The 25531-nt window shown below is 41.0% G+C and overlaps 1 protein-coding gene across 3 annotated transcripts in view; it reads left to right on the top strand.

Annotated features, from left to right (window-relative positions):
* The first annotated feature begins 1304 nt into the window (after window positions 1-1304).
* The window catches only part of ATP1B3 (ATPase Na+/K+ transporting subunit beta 3), a 48739-nt gene continuing 24512 nt past the window's right edge, over window positions 1305-25531 (top strand). Inside the window, exons 1-2 of one of the 3 annotated variants that reach the window (XM_048505606.1) lie at window positions 1305-1645; window positions 23043-23171. In XM_048505606.1, the coding sequence (XP_048361563.1) occupies window positions 1537-1645; window positions 23043-23171 (238 nt within the window). In that variant the 5' untranslated portion in view covers window positions 1305-1536. Of the gene's footprint in view, window positions 1646-1940; window positions 2029-2338; window positions 2361-23042; window positions 23172-25531 lie in introns of those variants that run through there. The other 2 variants (XM_048505607.1, XM_048505608.1) reach the window with 2 other exon arrangements.

A 25531-nucleotide genomic window follows, 5' to 3' on the forward strand; every position in this document is an offset into this window, starting at 1 on the left:
GGAGACTTGTAATCTACGCAGCCTTGCTGGTTCTCATATCGTGTCTACGTAGCTTCAAAGACACCTCACACAATTTTTTTTAAAAAATACACATTTGCATAATCAGCAGGCAATACTGACTTTATTATTGCACAATGATGGAAATGGTGGGCAGCTGTTATGCTAAATGAGGAAATGTCTGTAGGACACTTCAGCAAATGGTGGAAAACATGGAGAGGCAGCAGAAAATGGTGGGCAGCAAGCAGCGGAGAAAGCAAGAGCTTCAAAATTGGGCAGGACAAATAAACCATTTCCTGATTTCCGCACAGCAAGCAGGAAACATTTTGAAAACATTTCAGAAAAAAAGATTGCTAGCTGAGCATTTCCAAATAAAACTTTTTCAAAATGTTTTTTGGGGGAAAGTTGTGCAGAATTCCTCCCCAAAACGCTTCTAGTCTTTTTATTTGTGCTGTATGGAGACAGCCAACATATGCCCTTCCTTTTTTTCTAAGCTGTGTAACTGTCTACCACTGGCAGTACTTTCCGAGTCCTTTCCTTTGGGTCTCCAGGGATTCCAGTTCCAACCTTTTCGCTTTCACTCTACTTCGAATAAAAATGACAATCAAATATCAACTTTTGCTGGAGGTGAGCGGAGTTCATCTCTAGCAAAACGGGCAGAATCCAACATGCCCATACGAAGAAGAGATTCTGCTGCAGAATATCTATGCCACAAGTATTTTTTAAAAAATAATCAGGACCATGTTTTTAAGAAGCAAACGTTAAAAAGCCGAGATTTCTATCAATGCATGATTTGAGTGTGCGGGAATAAACATCCTGTGCTCCAAGTGACTCAAGGACAAACCTGTGGGTTTCTTTACACAATATTGTTCAGACTTCACAGCATTACAGAACATTCTGAAGCTTGGCAACACGAATGAACGCGTGGATTCATAACGGATTTCGCCTCCCATCTCACCTTACTTCACCCCAACAAGACCATTGCAATATTGCACGCCTTACATGGTAAAGGCAGCACTAACCCCAAAACTATTAATGTGCAACAAAGCGTGTCTTCGGCCCTCCTTCCGATCCAAACCGATAGCACGGTCGCGGACGGACGGGCGGCCCACAGCTACCGCCCCCTCCTCACAGATGGCAGAGCCACGATTGGAAGGAGGGACGGGAGGTGGAAGAGGCAGCGGCGGCTCTCCTGACGAGGGCACGTTCTGCAGGCGACCAGCTACTCCCTGGCCATCCGACAGGAGGCAGTGGTGGCCACCGACGTCGGCGTCCCATTGGCCGCGACGGCGTTGACGTCGACCGGCTGGGTGGTGAGGAAAGCGGGAGGAGGAGACGGCGGCGGCTGCTGGTCTGAGGCCGTGTGACTGGCCCCGCCTCCCTCTCCTCTGCTCTCCTCTCCTCTCCCGCCGGGCGCCTGAGGGACAGTTACTTAGCGGTTCTGAGGCGCCGCGGCCGTTTCGCTCGCGAGCCCGCAGCCCCCTTTTCTCCGCCCTCGGACTCATTCCTCCGTCTCCCCCCGCCCCGAGTCCGCCAACCATGGCCAAAGAGGAGAAGAAGCCTTTCCGCGAATCCATGGCCGAGTGGCGGCGGTTCATCTACAACCCCAACAGCGGCGAGTTCCTGGGGCGCACGGCCAAGAGCTGGGGTGAGGCGCCGGAGCTGGGGGAGCGGGAGGGGGCCGCACCAGCCCAGCCTGGGCCAGATGTGGCGGCCGGCTCATAGCCCGGGGGCCACGAGGCCGGCGGCGGGCCCGGGAGCGCTTTGACGCGGGGCGCCTCCGCGGCTAAAAATAGAGCGGAGATGACAGGGTGAGGCGGGAGGAGACGAGGCCGACGGGGAGGAGGAGGGGGGGGAGGGAGTCGCCAAAGGGGTTCCTGTGCCGCCGCCGCCGCGTGTGGTGCCCCTTCGTCTTCCTGCCTTCCGCTATCTCGCCTTCTCCAGGATGTGCCGCCCTGATGTGCAGCCCTGATGTGCAGGGGGCTGCATGGACCGAGTGGCTGGGGAAGGCTCCAGTGGGAAGGCAGGGAGGTGTGTGTGGGGTGGGGGGAGTGGGTCGGTTTTCTTATCGTGTGTTGTCCTGTGACTCCATACTTCCCTCCTGCTGCACATCAGGGTGGCAGAGGGACTACCAGGCCCCACCTTCCCCAGAAGGGGCAGGGTCCTGCCGAGGAGCCCCCATACCGAGGATTCGGTGAGGAAGAGGTCCTCTCTTGCTGTCTCCTTCTGGCTGTGCTTGGCCTCCAACCTGCTCCTGCTGCTTTCCCCCTTTCCGCTCACTGTAGGATGGTGGCTGACTGAAAAGCGTCTTTCTTGTTGAAGGGCTGTTCGGCGGAGAGAGCCTCTTTAAAAGCAGATGCTGTGTACGTCCTTTTCTTTCTTCCCATAGGTAATGGACTAACTGTTCTGGTGGTCTGGGAAGAATGTGCTTTTCATATTACTGAAGCACTCCCCCCCCTGCTTTTTTTCTGGCACATAATAATTTGAAATTTCCAGTGATAAATGTTTCCTAAATCGGTTATCACGATTGTATCGTTTTGGCGCTGCATGTTAAGTCCTTTCCTTGCCTCCGTTGCCCCTGTGGTGTGAGGTTTTTCTAGGCTGAGCATGTGCACATTGGGGAAGTTACAAGCAAGTGCTGTTAGATTTATGCCAAGGAATATATGCTTAAGGTGTAATTCCAGTGGGTGTTCTGCTGTTGGATACCAGATAGTGTTGATTACACTCATTTTGCTAGAATGTGGAAATTTGGACCAAATACTGCTATGGTAAGGAAAATCAGAGAACGTATGTGTATTCTTTGAGTCACCAAATTCATCTACATGTCAGAGGAGGAGGGACTTGTATATGATGTGAGTTTTTTCATTCACTTGGTATTAAGGTCCTCCTAGCTACTTAGAGAGGAAATTTCCATTCCTCTGCCACATCTTTTCAGGCAAGCAATCCAATGACTAGGTTTTCTTTAATTGTGTGGGTTGAACAAATGGAAACGTTGTTGCAAAGGAGTGAGGAGGAATGTGTGTTGTGAAAGAACCTGTAAAACCCTTTGAAAGAACTGTGTATAGTATGTCTGGAAGAAATATTGGATAGTCTTTTGGGAGATTGTGGCAGGCTGATTCCTTGTAGATATCTCAAATTACACTGTTTTATGTCTTGATTTGGTAAAATGGTGTTTTGTAATTTTTGGAATAAATTCAGTTAATTACTATTTAAACTTCCAAGTGGCTGTTTAGTAAAAATGACTGTGTGATAGGATGGATTGGCTCTGGGAAACATCAGTTCAATTCTATGTCATGCCTTTCATGCTTAATTAACTCTTCGGGGACTGGGCGGTATAGAAACCTAAAGTATAAATAAATAAATAAATAAATAAATAAATAAATAAATAAATAAATAAATAAAAAAAATAAAAACATTTCAATGATCTTGTCTGACTAAATCAGCTTGGTAGAAGAATGCATTTTATTTCCCTGTTGAATTTAAATAAGCTGAAATATATTTGCTGTTATTTCTTTATCTAAATTTTATTTGGTTGGATAAAATTCAAATGTGATATGATATTTTGTATTTAGCAGTTAAATATTATTTTTTATATCGGGGGAGTGAAAGATAGCATGCAGTTGAGAACAAAGTAACTGTGCACCCTTTGAGCTATAACCTATATGAATGAAAGCATTTAATTGGCTGTTGTGTTGGTGATGGAAACTCCATCAGCTCAGATATTATCTATATATAAAACTGCTGGCTCCCCATCCTTTAAACATTACATTAGCACTTGTAACACAGTGTAGTTTAGAATATAAAATATTAGTTTCTATGCACGATGAAGAAGAAAAGTTTGGATTTAAACCCCACTTCTCTCTCCTGTAAAGAGTCTCAGAGCAGCTTACAAACTCCTTCCCTTCCTCTCTCCCTAACAGGCACTTTGTGAGGTAGGTGGGGCCCAGAGAGTTCTGAATGAACTGTAGCTAGCCCAAGATCACCCAGCAGGCTTCGTGTGTAGGAACTGGGAAAACAAACCCAGCCTGCCTCTCATGTTGAGGAGTGGGGAATCAAACTGGATTAGAGTCCTCTGTTCTAAACCATTACACCATGCTGCAGCTTCTAATTGTGTTCTGAATGAGTAAGGAAGTCACAGCATTTCCCATGTAAATTAAAAAAAATGCTGAGAGGTATTTATTACAAAGCCTTGTTTCTTTCTGCCAAAGCTTCTGAACCTGCTATATCCCAGTTATTGCTTTTGATGTACTGCTTGCTGCATTGAGTATCCTGGGTAGGATAGAAGATTGCTGAGGGAAAATTGGATCAAGGCTGCTACATTTCTCTTTGTGACTCAACTTCACCGAGATGAAGGATTCCAAAATCTTGAGGCCATTTCTTCTGTATCCACTTGCCATTTTTAGAGGGCTGCCGTTGAAGGTGCCAGGTAGAAACAGCTACTGGGTGACTACAAACATGTGACTGATTTGGCACTGAGATTAGACCCTCTGCTGGTGTTTCTGCTTTTTTAAGGCTCTGTTCTTTTCAACTGCAGTTTGCTTTGCTCTGACTGTACTGTAGGGTGAGTTTGTCACCCGCTGGCTGCCCTCTTTATTTTAAACATATGCACTCCATTGCTTAATTCACAGTTGACGTTGCCTTTTTAAAAATCTGGAGAATGGTCATCAAAGATAATGAACATTGAGGAGAAAGGGGTACGTTTGCTGGTGTTGTGCAACATCTGGACGTTCTGATATGTAAAGTGTGATGAATGCTACTTTAACTTTTTAAGAAGGCACAGCAGCTCAGAATGTTTTATAAACTGGGGTCGAAAAGGAGTACGTTGGAGTGATGATACAGGCCTTAAGTGCCTTCCTTGCAACCTCATCCCATATGACACCATACTTTTAAAAATTGAAAGCTAAACTTATTTAATCTTGATGACAACATGTTTTCCATTTTTCTTGTCAGGGCAGATATTAGGAGTAGGTCATGTATCAAATGTGGGAAGTCAGCATAGGAGCAGATCTCCACAAGGCCTTGACAACATTTTATTTTGCTGTGGAGGCCAGCTTAAAAATTAAGGGTTAAACATGTTTTTCAGTTGTCTGGGTTTGTATTTTTAATGACTATAATTGAATGACTATAATTTCTAATTATTGCTTCTCCAAGTGTTGTGGTATATGAATAAATATAGGGGTAACCTATATCAGCTCAACAAAAGGTTTATCTCTCAACCTAACCAATGTTTCATAGTTTTGTTATTGAATATTAGAGCCAGTATTGGAAGCAACTGGTTAATAAACTAATTCATCCAACCCTGAAGAATAGTGTAAACTTAAGTTTTCATACAGTGATAACTTCAGTGTTATTTTTTGTACAAAATACTACAGTTTTATTTTTGAACAAAATACTTTGAGGCAGAATGATAAATTTTGTATTGTTACCAAGGATTGCTATGAAACACTTCAAAACAATTACTAAAAGTCATAGGCATCACAATGAAATTTCTAATCAACCTGCTGCCTGGCAATTATTCATTCTTGCTCTGCCAGTGATGTAACTGAATCGTGTAGATAAATATGGGGCAGTAGAATGGGGGTTACAGGTTAAAGGTTGTGTAGCATACATGACCTCTCCTCTGGTTGAAGCTAGGTTTTAGAGGGGAGGAAAAGGAAATGGCTGGCCTGCCTGGGACCTAAAATGGGGGCAGGGGTGGGAGAGAAGTAGGCCTGGAAGGCACATACATATCTTTTGTTGGCATCCTTCAAATTCAGTTTGTTCCCCATCAAGTTAGAAGATAATTACTTATCTACTGACAGCATGGAGGAGATCAACTGACCTTGGAAAACACGTGCCAAAAAAGTTCCAACACATATTTCAAAAAGAAATTGTCACTACCATCTCTCATTATTAGTGGAAAGTTAATAGTAAACTTCATGGAACATACTGATCTGCCCATAAAAACCAGCATTTGTTTCTAGTCCTTTACAGTGCAGTTCTAAAGAGAGTGACACCCATCCAAGTCCATTGCCTTTAATGGGCTTAGAAGGGTGTAATATTAGCCTCTGTGGAACTGATCTTGCCAAATCTGTCCATGCCTTTTTTCTCTAAACAGAGAATGTTGTAATGGGAAAAGACAGATTTTGAATGAGCAAAAGTATTGCATTAATAGCTACATCAACCAATTAGATGGCTTTGGTTAGGAGATGTAAGTTACAAAATGGGGAAATAGATTTCAGTCAGTGATTGTTCTCTTTTTCCCCTTGGTGATTTAAATTGCTGATTTAAAATTATTCTTGATTGTCCTGTGTATTTTATTAAAATATTTATGACCTGCCATTCCCTGCAGCATAAGGCGATTTACAATTTCAAAATTTAAAATATGCCAGATGTAGTAAAATGTGATTAACATCCCTCTCTTTGAAAAAGCAGCTTCAACACAATTAAAACCCCTTGCATATAAAATGGCCCAAATATACTTCCCCCTTCTCCACTTTAGGGTGGTTGTTTAGAGAGATGGGAGCCACTATAGAGAAAGAGTAAGCTCTAGCAGATGTCATGCAGACCACCCTAAATGTTAGACAAACTAGAAGGTGACAACTAGAAGCCTGCTGCTAACAAAAGATGGTCCTTTAGATATTTGAGTCATGGGTCATGAGGGGCTTCAAAGAGGGTAACTCGTACCTTAAATTGAACTTGGATTAGATTAAATCTTCAAATGTGTTACCTTATGGAAGTCACTGCCACAAGGTGATCATTAGATTAGATGTCTGTAAAAGTGAACACACTAGGGCTGTTTCCGCACGGCCTCCCTGTCGCCTCCACGCCGGCGAGAATTCCGCCGGCGTGGAGGCGAAGGCCATTCGCATGCACGCATGCGGACGGCCTCAGCAGAGGCCGGCAAAAGGCAGGCAGTTCCGCACGGAGCCGCCTCTTCCCCCTGCCCCGTCCCACTCACCTTGTTTCCGTCGTCTCGCTGCTCATCGCTGCCCCTCCACCTCCAGGGGTCGGAGGACAGCGCTGCATGGACTTCACGCCAGCAGGCTAACACCATAGGGACAAGGTGAGTGGACGGGTAGGGAGAGTGAAGCCACCGAAGGGCGTTCGCATCACGCCGAAGACGCCCCCCCCAACAGCAACCCTTTAAAGTTGGGGAGGGGAGGGCGAATAACGGCGCTTGCTGCATTGCAGCAGCGCCGCTGTGTTTAACGGCACTGGGGGGCTTATCACTTGGTGTCGCCGCTTTTGGCCCATGCGGAAAGGGCCTAGGTGATTTGACATTTGTTGTTTTCTAGATAAAACATCTGTTTTGAGGCAGGACATTGCTGAACACCAGGTGCAGTACTGGGAAGGGAGAGACTTTGTTGTCTTTATTCACTGCTTGTGAGTCTCCCAGAGGCATTTGCTTACCAACTACTGATTTACTGGATAGAGTGTTAGATTAGTATTTGTGGAGTTCCAAGTTTAAATCCTCACTTAGCCATAAAGTTGGCTGGGTGACTTTGGGTCAGACACTAGGAGAGCTAAACTACTTTATAGGGTGGTTGTTAGAATAAAATGGCGATGAACCTTGTATGCCTTCCTAAACTTCTCAGAAGAAGGGCATGATAAAAATGGGTAGGTTGATAGAACTGTGAAAAACAGGATGCTGGACTTCATTGAACTTTGTCTGATGCAACAGGGCTCTTTATTTTAGTTCACCCTGCAGATTGTGATAAAATTATATCTCCACAACTAAAAGTCTGGGGGAGGGTCACTTGTATTATGAACTGTGTAGACTAGAGATTGCACATTTTCTGATGGTGGCACTTCAGGCCCTCAGAGGTTTTTCCCATCACCTACTACCTTGTCCTTTTAATTGGAGATATCAGATGGATTTGGGCCCTTCTGCATGCAAAGTAGGTGCTATACTACTGAGTTCCAGCATACCAAGTAATCAGATCCTTGCTAATGATTGTGGATGTCTTTAATGCATAAGGGATTTGTCACTCAGCTGTATAGGAAGCAAAGCTGACCACTGATGGGTGTGACTTTTCTGTGGGCAGTTGGCCAGGGGCTTTTGTGTTCCAGCTACTTTAAATTTCCTCTTTATTCCAAGGAATAAACTAATTTCAAATTTGAGCAGATTGCCTGGTTGTTCTCTTACTATGTCACTTAATGGTCTATCCAATTTAAGACGTAGGGCTAGGATGGAGAAGTTTAGTCTTGCGTCATCCATGCAGGACATTCATTCTGTAAACAGCAACTCTGACTTCACCTTTTCCACATGTACTACAAGGGCCACAGGTTTGGTGAAAGGGCAAGAAGGCTAGGTTTTGGAATTTGCCATATCCCACTTGAGAAATCCACTTCAGGAGGCAACATGTTGTTCCCATTTCCAGTAGTAGTAGTAGTAGTAGTAGTAGTAGTAGTAGTAGTAGTAGTAGTAGTAGTAGTAGTAGTAGTAGTATTATTATTATTATTATTATTATTATTATTATTATTATTATTATTATTATTATTATTAATTATATTTATAAACCACCCTCCCCCGAAGGGCTCAGGGCGGCGAACAAACAAATAGATAGAGCACAAATAAAATCAAATTTTTAAATAGTTATTAAATATGGCTCTATATGTTAAAATCAACCCCCCATTAAAATGCAGCATCTATCAAAATTAATTTATGCATGTTACTGTGAAAGGTCCCCTAAGAAAAGAGGGGAGGAAAGAAGAGGAGGGGAACGCAGGGTCCACAGATTTTAGAAAGAGGGGGCGGTGATCATGCCGGCTCCCCAAAGCGTCTGTGAAACAGCCCTGGCCTTGCAGGCCCTGGGCACCATTAAGATCCCGCGAGGGCCCGCTGTAGCTGGAGAGGTAGAGCTGCTCCACCAGGCAGGGGCCAGGAGCTGTGCTGCTCTGGCCCGGGTGGAGGCCAGCCGCATCATTGAGGGGCCAGGGATCACCAGTAAATTTGCCTCTGCTGAGCGCAGTGGAATCAGTGGGCAAGTAGGGACGCAGTGGAATCAGTGGGCAAGTAGGGACATTATTACCCCATGGGACTGTTCAGACATTGCTGGGGCTGTGAGTGGTTTTTGGCCCCATTATGAAGAGGTCTCCAGATGTGGCACTTTTCTTCACTTGTGTGGCCTCCATTTAGATGGATTCTAAACCTTTTCCTATTGATCCCAGCCATTAAGCATCAGGCTTGCTCCTTTCTTCATTGCTGTTAATTGGGGACAATATATGCTGCAGTGTGGCAGCATTTAGGAAGAGAATCTCGGAATATCGGGAACTGGATTTAGGTATAAATAATATGATTTTGTTTATGCATTTCAGTTTTTTTTCTGTTGGAAGACTTTATACAGAGTACTCACTTGTACATTCTATTGTATGTTTTTAGTTATATAAGTTAGTGCGCAGCCACAAATTGTAGTATCTTAAAATCAGAATATTTTTAATGTGTGCTCATTTGCAATGACAGTAGCAGAGCTCTTCTGCTTGTGAACATATTACACTTGGGCTAATGTGGAGCAGACCTATAAAGCACATCTGAAAGTAAAATGCTGTTCTGGTTAGGGAACTTCTTGCTACAGTATATGCCTATAAATGCACTCTTGGAAGGCATTGACTAATGCAAAGTACAAGATGCCTATAAATGCACTCTGGGAAGGCATCAGCTAATGCAAAGCTTCTGGCTGAAACCGGAGCAAAAATTCTTACAGTATTTGTATTTCCGCTCATCTGTTGGAAGGGTTATTGTAACGCCATCAATTATGAAACTAACAAGAAATGCTACACAAAGTGACAGTGGAAGAGAAAAACTTTATGTTGAAATACATGAGTGGACAACAACTTCTGTAATGTATCACCCACAGTTCTTTGGGTACACTAAAATTAGAGTGTTGGTTTTTCTCTGCCTTTTGTTTTTCTTAAATTTAAACTGTGTAAAGGAATAGATACATTTGGACACAATTTAATTGGAGTGCAGCAATTGCATACTAAATTGTGTCCCCTTTTGTGAGAGGAAAAGTGCTTAATGCTAAAACGTTAGTACTTTCGCCAGTGCAATCATTTTAATTTAAATAGATATTAAAACAATTTTTAAAAATTAGTTATCTGTACTAGAAAAAACTTTAAGTTTCTGAGCAATTTTAAAAATTGGCTATATATTACAGAAGCTTCTTATAATCTATTTCTGTAATAGGGTCTCTGCTTCTATAACTCCTATCCCTGATTGTCTAGATTTGAGTCCAGTAGTACTTTAGAGACTATCAAAATTTTCTTGTTGGTTTTAAAGTTATTAAAAAGCTAATCTGATTAATTCTAGTCAGTCTTGTCAATCTTTGTTATGGTCACAGCATAAGGTAAATAAAGTAAAGGATAAAACATATTACAAGGTAAAACATAGTAGAACAGTAAATATGTATCTAAAAGGAATAAAAGCAAAACCTACAGGTAAAAGGAAGTTGGGGACACAAAAGGTATGGGAAATATAGAGGAAACATAATAAAAGCATAAATACTAAATAAAAACTTTAAAACTAAAAAAGGGGGATGGACATAAACAATAAAATTGGGAGTTTAAAGGTTATAACTATCAAGTCAGATTACTGAGCCTACTTTATTGCACAGATCATCTTGTGGCATACTTTAAGTTCTGCTACACAGAACTTGCCTACATTGTGTGATATGTCAGGATTGATATCTGAGCAGCATGGAAATATAAAATAGTTCAGTGAGACCTGGGAATTTATACAGCAGAGGCAAAATATAACAACCAGATATATTTTTATAATAGTGACAGTGGAGAAGCACATGTTCTATTGTTTCTAAATGTCCAGATCCACAGGGACATTTCCTTTCCTAATAAGGATTCTTCCTGCATTGGCCTTCCAGTACAGCTGAAGGGAGGACCTGGCACCAAGCTAGAGTAAAAGCTGTCCATTGTTTAGGTACTTTAATTAGGTACATTGTAGGAGAGCTAGAGTACCTATTAGATTCACTGTCAATAAAGGATGGAGACCTAGCCAAATACAGTTGGCACTCCATCTGCTACATGCTATTTAACTGCTTCTTTGACTTGTTCACAGAGCCCATGCTGAATAGGTGTTGTAGAGAAAAACCCACAGTTAGGAATTTGGCTACCCCTGCCTGCTTCCATGTAGATTGAACGTCGTCATTTATAGTCAAATGAACAAAGCCAAGTAGGAGGAAAAATAACCTGAGCCAATAATTTAAGTAAGGCCACCTCATCCGTATGGTAGCCTCTGCTCTCATGAGCCTGTTTCTAGTCACGAGGTATCATTGGAGACACATTTTGGAACCCAGAGGGGTGATCTTAAGAATTTAGATTGTACCAGTTCCAGTGGCACAAAATTGGTACCAGGCCTAACTGGGCACTATACAAAAGTGGTGCAATTGACTTGGCTTCAAACAATTTAAGTGCTCCTATATTGGCCATCTTTAGACTTATGGAATTTGAGGATGGCCATTGAATTCCTCTGTGCATTTCCAGCAAAGTAGTCCCCATGAGCCTTCCTGTTTCCAGAGGAGTGGAAAACAACCCCCAAATATTTAAAACAAGGGATCCACTCAGTCTTGTGACCATCAGTGCTCCCTGAGTGATATTTGGTCCTTTGGCAAATGCCATGATTTTGGCATGATTCACACTAATACAACTACCCTCTGAAACTGCGAATAAAAATCAATGGTTTTAAAAAAAATAAAAACTCAGATTTTAAAATTTAAATCAGATTTTTTAAAAATTAAAATGCTTTTTGAGGGAAAAGCTATCTTAAGATTTTAAAAAAGTTTTACTTAAGATACATTGTAGTCCAAAGGTTATACATTTTGAAATAAGGATTACTTTCTACTTCAGTAGCATGAGGTTGTATATTCATGCAGTGTTTAAATTTTTGGTAAATTAATTTCATTACAGAGGTTACTGTAAGATCTTGTTGGGCAGTTTTCCTGTCTGGAAGATGTTATCACAGATGCTTGGTTTTATAGTTATCAAAATTGAATGTTATCTGCAGAGATAACATGGCTTTTCTTCACAGCAGAAATGTTTTAAAGTAAGCATACGGAGTTGAGAAAAATACTTTAAGCCCATTGTTCCTTTGCAAACTTATGTGCAAAATGCAGACTTTGAGACAAAGAAATGCAAGTCCTGGTAGCCTAAATAAAAATGGAGGTAGTTCATCTTGCAGTAATTTCATAAGAGTATAACCAAATCAGTAATTTTTTTGATATAACTTTAAAACTAATTTGAAAATACATTATTTTAAAAATGAGACCTTCATCAGGTTGTAAATATTAAGATTATACCAGCAAGGATGTGTCTTTAGGTAGAAAACCATGATTTAAATCAAGACTTACTGACTGGTACTGGTAATTTAAATCGTGATTTTAATTGATTTGCTTTAAGAGCCCCTTGGGGATGGGGCGGTCTACAAATCTAAATAATAAATAAATAAATAAATAAATAAATAAATAAATAATAAATCAAATCTACTCTCTCTGAAACTAATTCCAGATCTGCTGAACCTTAATGTTGTTGTTCAGTTATGGGAAGAGCAGTACTGATTATCTTGGTGATATGCTACATGTGGTCATGTGGAGATTTGTCCACATCATCTGCAATTGCCACAACAATTTTCATGTTGGTGTGTGATTCACCCATATTTCATCTTCCCACCCTCTATTTTTAGAGATGGTTGGGTTGTGGAAATTGAGCAATTTATATCTGCATAACAGATTTCCTTCTTTCTTGATCATGAAATCCTGAGATTTAACTTAATCCTTAACTTAAAAGGACTGGAGGTTCCTGGGATTTGCAGGGACTGAAGTAGTGCTGTATCTTGAACAACAGGCAGCCCCATCAACACTGGAAGCAGCGGGCTGCAGTGGCACTGTGACCCGCTACTCCTATAGAGGCTTCCTCGCAGCGTGGAGAGGCTCGCAAAGCAAAAAAGCCTCCCCACTACTGAGAAGCCTCTGAACCTCAATGGACTTAGACCACTGTTCCGGTGATTTGAGTCCAAATTTGAGTGATTTGAGCGTGACGCTGGCAAAGGCCAGTAGGGGGCCTGGGATGCTGACATGGTTTTCAGCACTGTGTTCCAGTACCAGGGGTGGGGGGAGCTATGGCAGCACTTTGGTGGAATCACCCCCCTGCCAGAGTAAGTACCCTGTGGAGGGCAAATTCACAGGTGCAGTGACATGCTGCTCTCAAAAGTGGATTCACCTCCTCCCACACTTTGGATGGGACTCTTCTTCTCTTCTGTCTTAATGTTGTAGGGCTGTTTCACAGTGTTTAGGGCATCTGCTCTGCTGAACATGATCCCAGATTAAACCCCAATTAAAAGGACAATGGAGTGGTAGATGATGTGAAAGTCCTCTGCCTGAGACTCTGGAGAGCTTTTGCCAGCCATAGCAGACAATAGACCGGTAGTATGACTCAGTATATGGCAGCTTTCTCTTTCTGCTTTTTTTGGTGTGGGGAGTGGTGGTATTGGTGGATAGTTTTTCTGGATTTTTCACTTTTTATTTTATTTAAACATACAAATAAGCATGATTAAGAGTCAGCATGGTATAGTGTTAAGAGCAGGTGCATTCTGATCTGGAGAACCGGGTTTGATTCCCTGCTCTGCCACTTGAGCTGTGGAGGCTTATCTGGGGAATTAGATTAGCTTGCGCACTCCAATACATGCCAGCTGAGTGACCTTGGGCTAGTCTTCGGAGCTCTCTCAGCTCCACCCACCTCACAGAATGTTTGTTGGGGGGGGGGGGTAGGAAATTGTAAGCCCCTTTGAGCCTCCTTGCAGGAGAGAAGGGGGGATATAAGTCTAAACTCTTCTTCTTTGCTTTAGCACATTAGTTGTAGAATATTGATGACATTGTTCTACGGTAGTTATGTTTTTGCAAAGTACCCAGCGCAAAAGGTTCACATTTCAGTTATCCACAAATACATTCCTAATTCTCCTTTTTTCACCAAAGCATACATTATGTGGTCAGTTTTTTCTTTAGTCAGTTTTAATAGACTTGTGATACATTTCAATCCTGGGATTGAATTCTTTACAGTCCTTCATAAAAACTTGCTAATTAACTTGTTCTGTTCCTTTTCTACTAAATCCTTAACCTAAAACAACTTGTAATTGGAAAATCTTAATATAAATCATATACTTGCTTCATGAACCTCCCCTTTAAAGTGAGACTGGCATAATTGTAGATTCTGTGTGAAATCAAGGGTCCAGGAGAGGATGCATGATTTGCCATGCTCTTCTTGAAAGGGCAGGTGTAGGGGGTACTTAGGAAGAATTTGACCACCCACTTCAAGTGCCGCAGGATCATTGCGAAAGAAGGAAGAAAAGCTTGGATGGCAGAAAATCCATTTGTCAGGAGTCACAGTGGTAAGCAACGGTCAGGCCGTGGTTAAGATCAGACAGTAGGGGAAAATATGAATGTCTGCATCCCCTATATAACTCTATAGTAGCATGTCAAGCGGGGAATGGAGTTTCCTTCTGTTTGACACATCTGGTTTCCCTGCCCAGAGGCTTAAGTACATCACGTACAGTATTGATCACAACTGCAAAAGGCCTGTGCATAAAGGCCTGTGTGATCTGGGAAAATTCTTCATTGATCTAACTGCTAGAGAAATTTTGTAAGTTTGGAACTGGCCAAATACCATACTCTGAGTTAAATTTTGTTTCCTGTTCCTAACACCCCCATTTACAGATTTGTGTGTGCTTTGAATAATAAGCCTTTTGCCATTGGAACTTCATCTCTGAGAAATGGTTTTCGTTTTTCTGCCATGAGTTCACCCTACCAGAAATATTGAGAAGAGGGGGCCTATGCTCTTTCAAAGTTAAGAAATATACCCTATACTCAGGAAAGAAAAATGCTCTTCCTTTCGTGCATTAATATGCTCCACAAATGGAGACCCTAGACTGGTTTGGAGCATTTGATCACTGTGGCATATTATTTCCAAGTGGTGGTAGAGTGCCAAAGTTCTGCTGAATCTTGTGGTATTGTGAGATTAGCAGAAAGCATTGGTAACCATATGTGTCCAACAGGGCATGGTTCTGTAGACCACCCATCACCATCTGAGAGGCAGCATTCTGGCATGTCCAGAAGTTACATGGGCCATAGTCCTCGGTGGCCCTCCCTCTTCCCCCCTTCCTAGAGCCCAGTTTCTTTAAAGGTAAAATGGGCTTTGATGCTATTTACTGTAATAACTTTCACTCCATATAGTGGTGGGGTACGGGGGATTGGCTATGCAGAGATATAAAGATACTTGAATATTTTGCTAATGTGATCTGTATGAGATGGTTCAAATACTTCTATTTGCTACAAACATTTTTGTGTGTTTCACTTTTTACTGTTATTCTTTCCTGCCTGTCAGAAAACAAAACTAAGATACATATGCTAGGTTTTGATGCAGTAATAAGCAGTTAGTATTGGGTGTATTAGTAGTTTTGTTTCAGATAATGTATATTGATTTTTAAATCACTTCCACATAATGAAAATGCCAAATACAAGTTATAAATTGTTTTATGATAAAGCACTAAAATAAATTAAGGCTTAATAAGAAATTATTGCCTATATTTCTCAAGTTTTATTTGTTTTTTAAAAGAAAAAAACATATTTCTCATAGCTTCAACATTCCTGCTGATCTCTGCCGACCTGTGCCATCCAATCTAAAGTCTCAATTGATAATCCTTCCCTGGAGTATCTGAGTGTGCTCACTTTGGGGGGACGGGAGACTTTTCTAAACCCCACCTCTCAAAAATAAATTTAGAATTGAGGGCAAAGCTTTATTGCTATGCTTAATAGACCTTTCCCTTGTTTCTATAATGTGGTGTACTGTGTATGAATGATTTGCACTGTCCTCTTTGGGAATGCTGTGGATATGACTTTTAGAACAGTGGAAGTTAGTGGGTGGGGACTGTGGATTTAATTACGCACCCTCCCCATTTCTCCAGTGATGCAAAGCGCTGAAAATAAATTATTTAGAAGGCATGTATTGTTTGGGTAAATGCATAATTTCATTATTATTAATGTAAATAATTTAATAGAAAGATAAGCATGTTACATTAAATGAAAAAAATACTTTGATGTTGGAGGCTTTGAGCCAGAAAGTTAATTTTCCTAAATGAGAATGTGAGATAATACTTTATATAGATCTGAAGACGTATGCACCTGGTGTGCACTCATACAGCTTGAAGTTTCCAAGGAAAGCAAGCTCTTTTCAACACTCTATGGCAGGGGTAGGGAACCTGCGGCTCTCCAGATGTTCAGGAACTACAATTCCCATCAGCCTCTGTCAGCATGGCCAATTGGCCATGCTGGTAGGGGCTGATGGGAATTGTAGTTCCTGAACATCTGGAGAGCCGCAGGTTCCCTACCCCTGCCCTATGGTAAAGAACTTGTACCCTTGCCCCATCTCGGTGAGCGTACAGTTTGAGTAGAAACTGTTCATAGGACCTGTCACTTCCATCCAGGCCCTGTACCTCTCCTGGCTTCCTTTCACTTCTCTCTTCATGCAGATGGGGTAGTGAAAAGAGGGTCATCTGAGTTGGTGAGTTTCCCCAGGTGGAGGGTGGGGTACAGTGTTTGTTGGAAGTTTAAAACAGGTTGCATCTACACTAAACTGCAACATTTATGTTGCACCTTTAAAGTGATGTCAGCCCTTTCAGGCCTTCCAGAAAAAAAATGGAAACAAATGCAACTCTTTTTCTGCCTTGTAGAATCTCCAGTACACAATCATGGAGCTACACAGAATCCTGTAAGCAGGACTTGCCTACAAGAGCTTATTCTGAAATAAAGGTTAATTATCTCAAAGTCTGCTCAAATTTAAAAGATGGAATTCCTGTTGGAATGTTACTCTTTTCAAATAGAAATCTGGCTTGAATAAACTTTGGTGACGGAAATAGTAATCCATGAATGTGATTTCAAATCCTAGAGTATAAAAATCTTTAACAACTGTGTCCTCAAATTGATGACGTGTAAGTGGCTCTGTTTTCTGAGCGAATGTCTTCAAGAGGGTACTTAATAAGGATACAGATCTGCCCTTCACATAGTAGGGCACTGGATTAAATCTCCAGTTGTTTGGAAGGAAGTGCAAATGAATGAATTCAAATGGATTTTAAAATTTTATAAAAAGGACTTGCTTTTTATATAAATTCTCTCATGTCAAATCTGGATGGAATTTTTTATAAAGTGCTATTATAGTAACGTTGCTATTGTGAAACATTTTACATCTGACTTAAGATGGATCCACTGTTGAGGTGGTGATTTTGAATCTGTAGTAGAATAAATAAAACATTTATTAAAAAACAAATTGTATATCTTGTCATAAGGTTAAAAGACTTATGAAGACTAAATCATACATGCTAGATTTGCAGTATTTAAACTTTTAGATGAGATAAATAAAGAACATTTAACTTGTGACTGTCCAGTTTCAGCTAGATCAGGGGTCAGCAACCTTTACTACCCAAAGAGCCATTTGGACCTGTTTTCCACAGCCCTGAAGATCAACGGAGCCTCCGGTTCGGCCCCTCCACTGACCTTTCCTTCCAGTGCTGGGAGGCAGCGGCGCCAGGCAGGAAAAACCCCTCTGCCCAACAGGCAGGAAAACCCCCTCTGCCCAACAGAGCATGGGGTGGAGGGGGATGGTGGCCATGGCCTGCCTGATGCCACCGCCTCTTGCGCTGCGGGAGGCAGCGGTGCCGGGCAGGGAAACCACCTCTGCTCCACAAAGCAGGCAGCTACCTGCTCTGTGGGACAGAGGGGGGATGGCGGCTGCAGGGCTAGCAGAGGGGGAATGGCAGCTGCTCTGCAGGGACACGCCCACGCTACCCTCCAACCTCCTGGGGTCGGAGGGTAGCATAGGCGTGTCCCTACAGCCCTCCAAATCAGCACTGGAAGGAGAGGTGAGTGGAGGGGATGCGAAAAGCGGTGCCCTCACGCACGGAGCCACCTCTGGTTCATTCCCTCCACTCACCTTTCCTTCCTGTGCTGCTCTAGAGGGCTGGAGGGACATGCCCATGCTGCTCTCCGACCTCCAGGCCATGTGGAGCCACAGTATAAGGCTGAAAGAGCCGCATGCAGCTCCAGAGCCGCAGGTTGCAGACCCCTGAGCTAGATATATGAAGATCGAGAGCAAATTTTTAAATTGTGTTCTTTTTTAAAGAACTATTTTCAGATTTTCCAGACTTTTTTCCAGCAGAAAAAATGGAAAATTTGGAGGAGTGCTGAAGGGTGGAAAAAAGTTATCTTTTAACATGTTTTATCTTTGTAAATGAATTGAATGCTTCTTACCAGGTTTTCCCACATTCAGATGCATAGTATGACAAAGTCGAAGGACTATCTCAGTTTTTCCAGTGCAACTATTGGGTTGTTCTGGGGAGCACTTAAAAAAATCACCTCCTAATGAGTTTTCTCCTTTGTAAATATATTTTACTCAATGTGTTGTGGGAAATTCTTTGTAAAGCAATCTACAACATTACGGAATTATTCCTGTCAATGATGTAGACTTATGCAACATTTTAAAAAAATTTTTTGCTTAAATGTAAATTTTGGCAACAAAGTATTTTATGTTTCATGATAGTACCTTTCAAAAGAGTTCAGTGTTAATATACAAATATGCAGGTAATCCTTCCTGCATGACTGATTGTCTGAGTATTTCTGTACATATAAAACACAATCTTTACTTCAGAATTGTTTTTCTGCCTTGAAGTTTTATTTCTCCTGTCTCTCTGATGGGGAAAAAATCAAGATATATGTGCTGTAGTAGCATCAGGGTACATCATTTTCCAGTTTTTCTTACCTACAGTTGGATTTTTCTCCATTGGCATTAATACTGGTAAATAATGCAAACACGTCGAAGTATAATTATATATGCTAGCTAAGTTATAAATATTGTATTTTATGTTAAACCAGTAATAGAAGAACAGGTGTGATAGAAAAGTAAGGATTACATACTTCAGTTTCTCCCCAAATTTGCATTCCACTATGGGGGGGGGGGGGAGTTTTTCACACTGTGACTTCAATATTTCTGAAAATGACGCTAATTCTGATTTTGTCATCGTCAGATCTGGTGTTCATTGTTTAGTGTTATATATTCCAGTAGTTTTTAATGTGGATTCACATAAGGACTGTGGCTCAGTCGTAGACCATCTTCTTGGCTTGTACTCTTACAGATTTTTCTTTAGTCTCATCTTTCTGTATAAAATTTCTTGGGTGGTAGAGAGAAATCTGCACTTGAAGAATGTCTTTTGACAAAAGCTTTTTAAAGGACTTGGCAAAGATTTCCTCAAGTTTTTCTATTTTCTAAAAACAGGATATCGAAACTATCATTTTCTTCAATTCATAAGGAAGGGAGGCCAGAATATATTTACAAATTGCCTCCCTGCAGATTACCCCAAGATTGCGTTAGGATGGTTGTCAGTTATTTATTTTATTTTAAATATGCTGCCCTTCCTCTTGCAGGCACAAGGTGGCTTTCAATATTTAAAATACATTATAACTACAAATGTGTAGTGAAATATTCCATGAAGTCAAAAAAGCCCATCTGTAAATGGCAATCTCCTTTTGTGATTGCATGATAGAATTTCTGCTAACAGCAAGTCAGCATCTCTTATAAACCTCTTACAATATAAAACCTTCCCTAGATAGCTCATATCTTGCTTATTTAGAAAATTGCTAAGCTGCCTTTCTACTAAAAATTCTCCAAGTGCCACCTCTGGCACCCGTGCCATAGGCTCGCCATCACTGGTATAGGTGGAAGTGATAATTCAGAACTTTGGGCTGGAGCCATTAAGGGTTTTAAAGGTTAAAAACAGCACTTTGAATTGTGCCTGGAAATGAGCTGGTAGTCAGTGAATTTAACAAATAAGTTGTATATTTTAATTTTGTCCATGTTCACAGTGGCAAACACCTGTTACCTCCCTTGCAGCTGCATTTATCACCACTTAAAGTGTCTGCCTTTATAGATGGTCCAGTCCTATGTAGAGCATGTGTCATCTGGGCATTAACAAGGCAGACATGACACTAGCCAGGTCCATCTCTCCCGCAGGTTTTGGCCACAAAGCTTGTAAAATGTGTTTGCAGTCAAGTTGCATAGGTTTGCTGTTCCTACTATCTGTTTGCTGAATTCAGCTATTGCTGAATAAGAACTTGGGAATAACATAAAATAAACCTAATTTCGTTGTATCACAAACCTAAGTCTACTAACAAGCCAGTATTTGATATTAGGAAAGGGGGGGGGAGTGCATTTGTGTAGTGGTTAAGAGCACCAGACTCTTAATCTGGAGAACTGGATGTGATTCCCTCCTCCATCACATGAGCAGTGTACACTAATCTGGAGAAGCAGATTAGATTCCCCACTCCTCCACGTGCAGCCTGCTAAGTGACCTTGGATTGTTTTCAGTTGAGTCAGACCTCTCTCAGCCCCACCTACCTGCTAAGGTGTCTGTTGTAAAGAGGGAAAGGGAAGGCGATTGTAAGCCACTTTGAGACTCCTTATGGTAGAGAAAAGCAGGGTATAAAACCCAATTCTTCTTCTTAATTTGTAATATGATCCATTCTCTGTTCTCCAAAGGGGTCACGCTTCTGATGCATGCGATTCGCCGTGCTCCTTGTGCTGTTTTGCCCTTGAGGACTGTAGAAGTAGATGGCACCATTTTGAAGGGTGCTTTTGGCAACTGTTGTGCATTTATTAATTTATTATGAGATTATTTTTATTCTGCCCTTCCTTATTCAGGCTCAGGGCAGTTTCCACCTTTTCAGTAAAACACACATAGTAAAATAGTATATAATAAATACCCTGTAAATAATTTAAAACTTACAATTAAAATTTAGCTTAAGATATAGAATTTTAGTTTGGCAGTTTGGCTTTATCTACGCCAAGAGCCCCTCTTCTTGATGGCATCTGTAATTTGGAGTGTGCGACATTCCAATGTACTCGGCTGCTTCTCAAGACAACACATCATCTGTGGGGTCATTGCCATATGAAATAAGCAGGTGCAAGACAGCAAGCTGTAATCCAGTGTCTGGATGAGCAAAGAAGCATTTGCAAAGGAAAGCGCAGGCACTCTTAAAAAAATCCTTGCCCTTTTTGAATAATTCTATAAATGCTCAGCATCACTTAGCTCAAAAAGCCAGAGTTTGTGCTGACCAGGGTGGCACCCTAAGTTATAAGTTCCCATTATTGAGCACTTCATCTGCCTTGGAAAGAAGAGGTCTTCTTCTAATATAGGAGGGTCCTGCCTCATCTCAAAGCAGAGTATAGTCCAGCTAAAGAAAGCCAGAGCATTGTTCTGAGGCTTCTTTAGCTAGAGCAGTGATACCAATTGGTGTTTTTTCTTGTCCCAGTCTCAGGATGTGGCACAATTTCGATCAGCTGTGGGAGAAAAGGTCGCCATGATGTATAGTCTCTGACAAAGGAGGGATCATGCAGCAGGGCTTATGGTGCCCATGGTTCTCTTTCTTAGCTCAGATTTGCACATGGTGAGAGCATGTGATAGGTGGGGAGAGGAGGAAGAGACCCAAGTCTGGGGCTGAGAGTATAAGGGAGCGTTTGCTGGTCTTGACTAAAATGACCATGAAGGCCAAGATCAAGGAATAGAATAAAATGATGTTTATAATATGAGAAATAGTATAAAGAAATTAAGTCTGTCTTACTTGGTCACATAATGAGAAGTTAGGAATCACTGGAAAAGGCCATAATGCTAGGCAAGGTTGAAGGCAGCAGGAAAAGAGGAAGACCCAGCATGTAATGAATTGACTCTTTAAGCCACAGCCCTCTGTTTGCAAGGCTGTTAATGATAGGATATTTTGGAGGAAGATAATTCATAGGGTCACCATGAGTAAGAAGTGACTTGATGCACCTAATACACACACAAGAAACAAGAAGGGCAGCTGCAAGGATGTATGGGAGTGTCTCATTTTCCCCTTCTGCACTGTTTCCTCTTTCATTTTCTGAAATCCTCCACATTCTCCCCTTTTCCTGCTTCCTTCTGTTTCCTACCCACAAGCCCACCGATGGCATCTACCTCCCCATATTCACCTTCCATCCCCGTGGTAGTTGGGAAAACTCTGGCACAGATTCATGGTACTTACTTCCAAGGCCAGTTGCACTTTGGATTACCCACAAAAACTTGCAGAGAGGGGAACCTCAGTTTCTCCTATAGGTCTCTTCCACACACTATGTCTTATTCACTATTTATCCTGTGTTATCTTGATGGGACACTCTTCTGCAATCTGGGGAACAGTTTCTTTAAATTGGAGTGGTGGTGAGTCTCTGGCCATGTGCAAGTAAGTGCACTTCATTTTTGGGGTTGCTTAGGGGAAAGATGGAAGGTATACAAAAGTCATACACTGAGGCTTGGACCTATCTTACGTATCTGTATGGCCGTGGTACCTTTTTATGTGGCTGCAGTTGCGTCTGTGCAGTTGAGTTTTCTAACGTATCTGGAACCCTGAAGTTATAAAGTTGGGGTCTGAGGAGATAAATGTTATCTACTTGCAGTTCCTATTTTGCACATGCCATAGAAACAGCCATTTCCTGAAGTCTGCCTGTGTTTTCTAGACACAGTGAAGTGGAGCTATAACATGCATCTTGATGTGAGAGCTGTGTCCCCTTGCTGGACCTGCATGGTCCTGGTTCTGAGTTCCAGTAGGAGCCTTAATACATCAATAGCTAGTCTTCTAATGTGCAGATAGGAGGAAGGGGGCTAGGGTCCGGGGTTCTTCATTTACTCCAGTGGGAATTTTTTAAACTTACTGATTTGTATTTAATGTTTTAGCATAATATTTTGTGCCTGTTTCTACAGCAAGAGGGAGTGATCCAGCAAGTGTAGCTAACATCTCTCTGTTTCCCTTCTGGACAATGTATTTGGAAAAATGTTCAAGAATAAGAATATCAGGTGTTTGCTGGCATATTCATGCTTTTAATATTGTGTATCTTTCTGTTGATTATAATGTGGTAGGATAAAGTTTCAATTAAGCTTTTCCAAATATAAATAATCAAATTATACTTTCCCCTCTATTTCCATTAATTTGATGTTTGTTTTCCCCCAGGTTTAATTTTGCTGTTCTACCTTGTATTCTATGGCTTCTTAGCTGCACTCTTTACATTCACAATGTGGGTTATGCTGCAAACGTTGAGTAATGATATTCCCAAATATCGTGACCGGATTTCTAGTCCAGGTAAGTGTGTGTTCTTTTCAAATAAAAACCATGGATGCAAAATTAAGGTTTGCCTAGCTTGTCAGTAATATACATGAAACGTAGAACTGTTCCTTGGAGTATTGGAGACATGAACATTTTTCCTTCTCACAATTGCTATAATGTTAGTGGTTTAGCTTGTTTTCAGCCCAGGTTGAGCACTTAAAAATGTTAAGATGCTTCAAGATTAATTCATGTAGTTTATAATAATTTCCCTTGCTGTTAGTTCATGTGCCCTGTTCAACCCTGATAACTGCCTATTCACATAGTGAAATCCTGGTGTGGTTGCTTCATAATATTAACTCCTGCTTCCAAATTTGTCAGTATATCATACTCCTTGCCTTCCTTGGTCATGCTTCTTTCCAAGTTATTTAACACTGGTGTTATATAAGAAGAAGGGTTGGCTTGAAAGTATGAAGAAGGCAATCTCAAGTTTCAGTTTGCCCTGTACCCCAAGAGGGCATTGTGTAAAAACAGCTGCCCAGCCTTGATTTCCTGGTATTGCTAAATGTATGTTTCATTCCACAGTAGACTTAAATCATACCACTTAGTCTGTGCTAGTTCTGTTGCAGAACTGAAAATATGCTGTAGTTTGAGATTGATTCATCAAGGCGTGTATACTGTCCATGAGGCAGGATACAAGAGCAAGTTTGCACTCATTGCCCTTGTGCCACCATAAGTGAGTCCATCCTATGAAGTGTTCTACCAGAATAGAGCCCCTACCCCACCCCAGATCAACTTTCTAGCTCATTTTGATAGAACTTAGGGAATCTGAACTATATACAGAGGTAAGGTAATTTATAAAATTTTATTTAAAATGATATGTATCACAGTAATTTCTTTCAACACTGCGTAATAACAAAACACTGGGTTTAATTTAATGGCTTCTCAGGGAGGATTATAAAAGGTTTTGGGAGGCTGTTGTTCCACATCTCTGTGATATTCTTAATGAGGGGTAAGATCCTAGACACTTGGAAATCTTCTAAAACAAAATGAAACAAACATCAGGCTTATGTAAGATCCTACTGCTCCATCATCCTGTTAAATGAAGACACAAAATCTCCCCTGTTATCTAGCCAAAGATCAAATTCCTATCATCCACAGTATAAAAGCAGACTAAACAAATGTTGGGCCTTGTAGGAAATTTTCAGACTCAATTAGATTATTTAATATGGCCTACTTTGTATTCACTACCCATATCCTAATTTCTTTAGATGATCATATTGTACTTGATATTTTCAAATGATCCTGTAGCTATCTTTATGTCTTAATGTGAATATAAAGAACAAATATTTATGCATGAAATCTAAAAGATTTGTTGTCTCTCAGACCCAGCTTCTACAAATAATTCAAATTTCTATTCACATTAAACAAAAATGCCTCTTATTTCTGTTGCCATAGAGCCACTCGCTTATGTTAGTGCAGAAAAAGACCAGAATCTAAGGAATCTACATAAATCTCTTTTTTAGAAAACATGGGGTTTATGTACATGGATCCCCAAAATAGCTTTGCCAGAGCTCAAATTTTATCTGGTTTTGAAAATGAGTAAGGATTAAAAGGCAACCATGGAAAGTCAGAACTTTCTTTTCACTGTAACAAAAAAAGTCCCCAAACAATTGGAATTTCATAATACCTTGGGGTAAGAATTGTAGAAGTACTATTGCATCTGAGGAAATTTAATTTTAATCCCATGATGAAAGCTATAAAAATGAGACATAACAAACTGGCAAAATAATTAATTATCATGATTACACAGATTTGGTGATAATGGTGGTAGTATTACCAGAATTCAATATTTCCCCAGAGTATTGCCACTGTAATCAGGTTAAACCATTACAGTGTAAATTAATGTGTTCATGCAGGTGTTATATTATCTTTTAATTTGTGCAACTGTTATTCCAGTAAACTTATTTCCACATAAAGCTTTGCATTTCTGTTGGTCAGCTTCCACCCCAGGTTTGGTGCCAGTTGCACCGTGGCCCTGGTCCTGCACTTTTCAATCACACTTGATTAATGTATTTCCATAAACAGATACTTTACTTCCAAGTTTTTTTTTCCTGTTGGGACATAAAATGAACATGGGGTAAGCTTAACGTTTTGATTAACTTAATATAAATCAGATCTTGCTGTTTGGAAAATTTGAGTCATTTTTGTTTTTTGAAAAAAATACATCACTGGTTAAATGTTTTGTCTTCCTTTATGTTCTACCATATGAGAAATGTTCTTGATGAGACAGATATCTGTTTTTATTTTCTGAGAAAAATATTTCCACCCTGCCCACAACCCAGAAATTTGAGCTACCTTTCACTTACTTAAAGTTGAATGCAGGCCACACCAACAAG

This window comes from Sphaerodactylus townsendi, linkage group LG08 (genome assembly GCF_021028975.2).
Source record: "Sphaerodactylus townsendi isolate TG3544 linkage group LG08, MPM_Stown_v2.3, whole genome shotgun sequence".
NCBI lineage: Eukaryota > Metazoa > Chordata > Lepidosauria > Squamata > Sphaerodactylidae > Sphaerodactylus > Sphaerodactylus townsendi.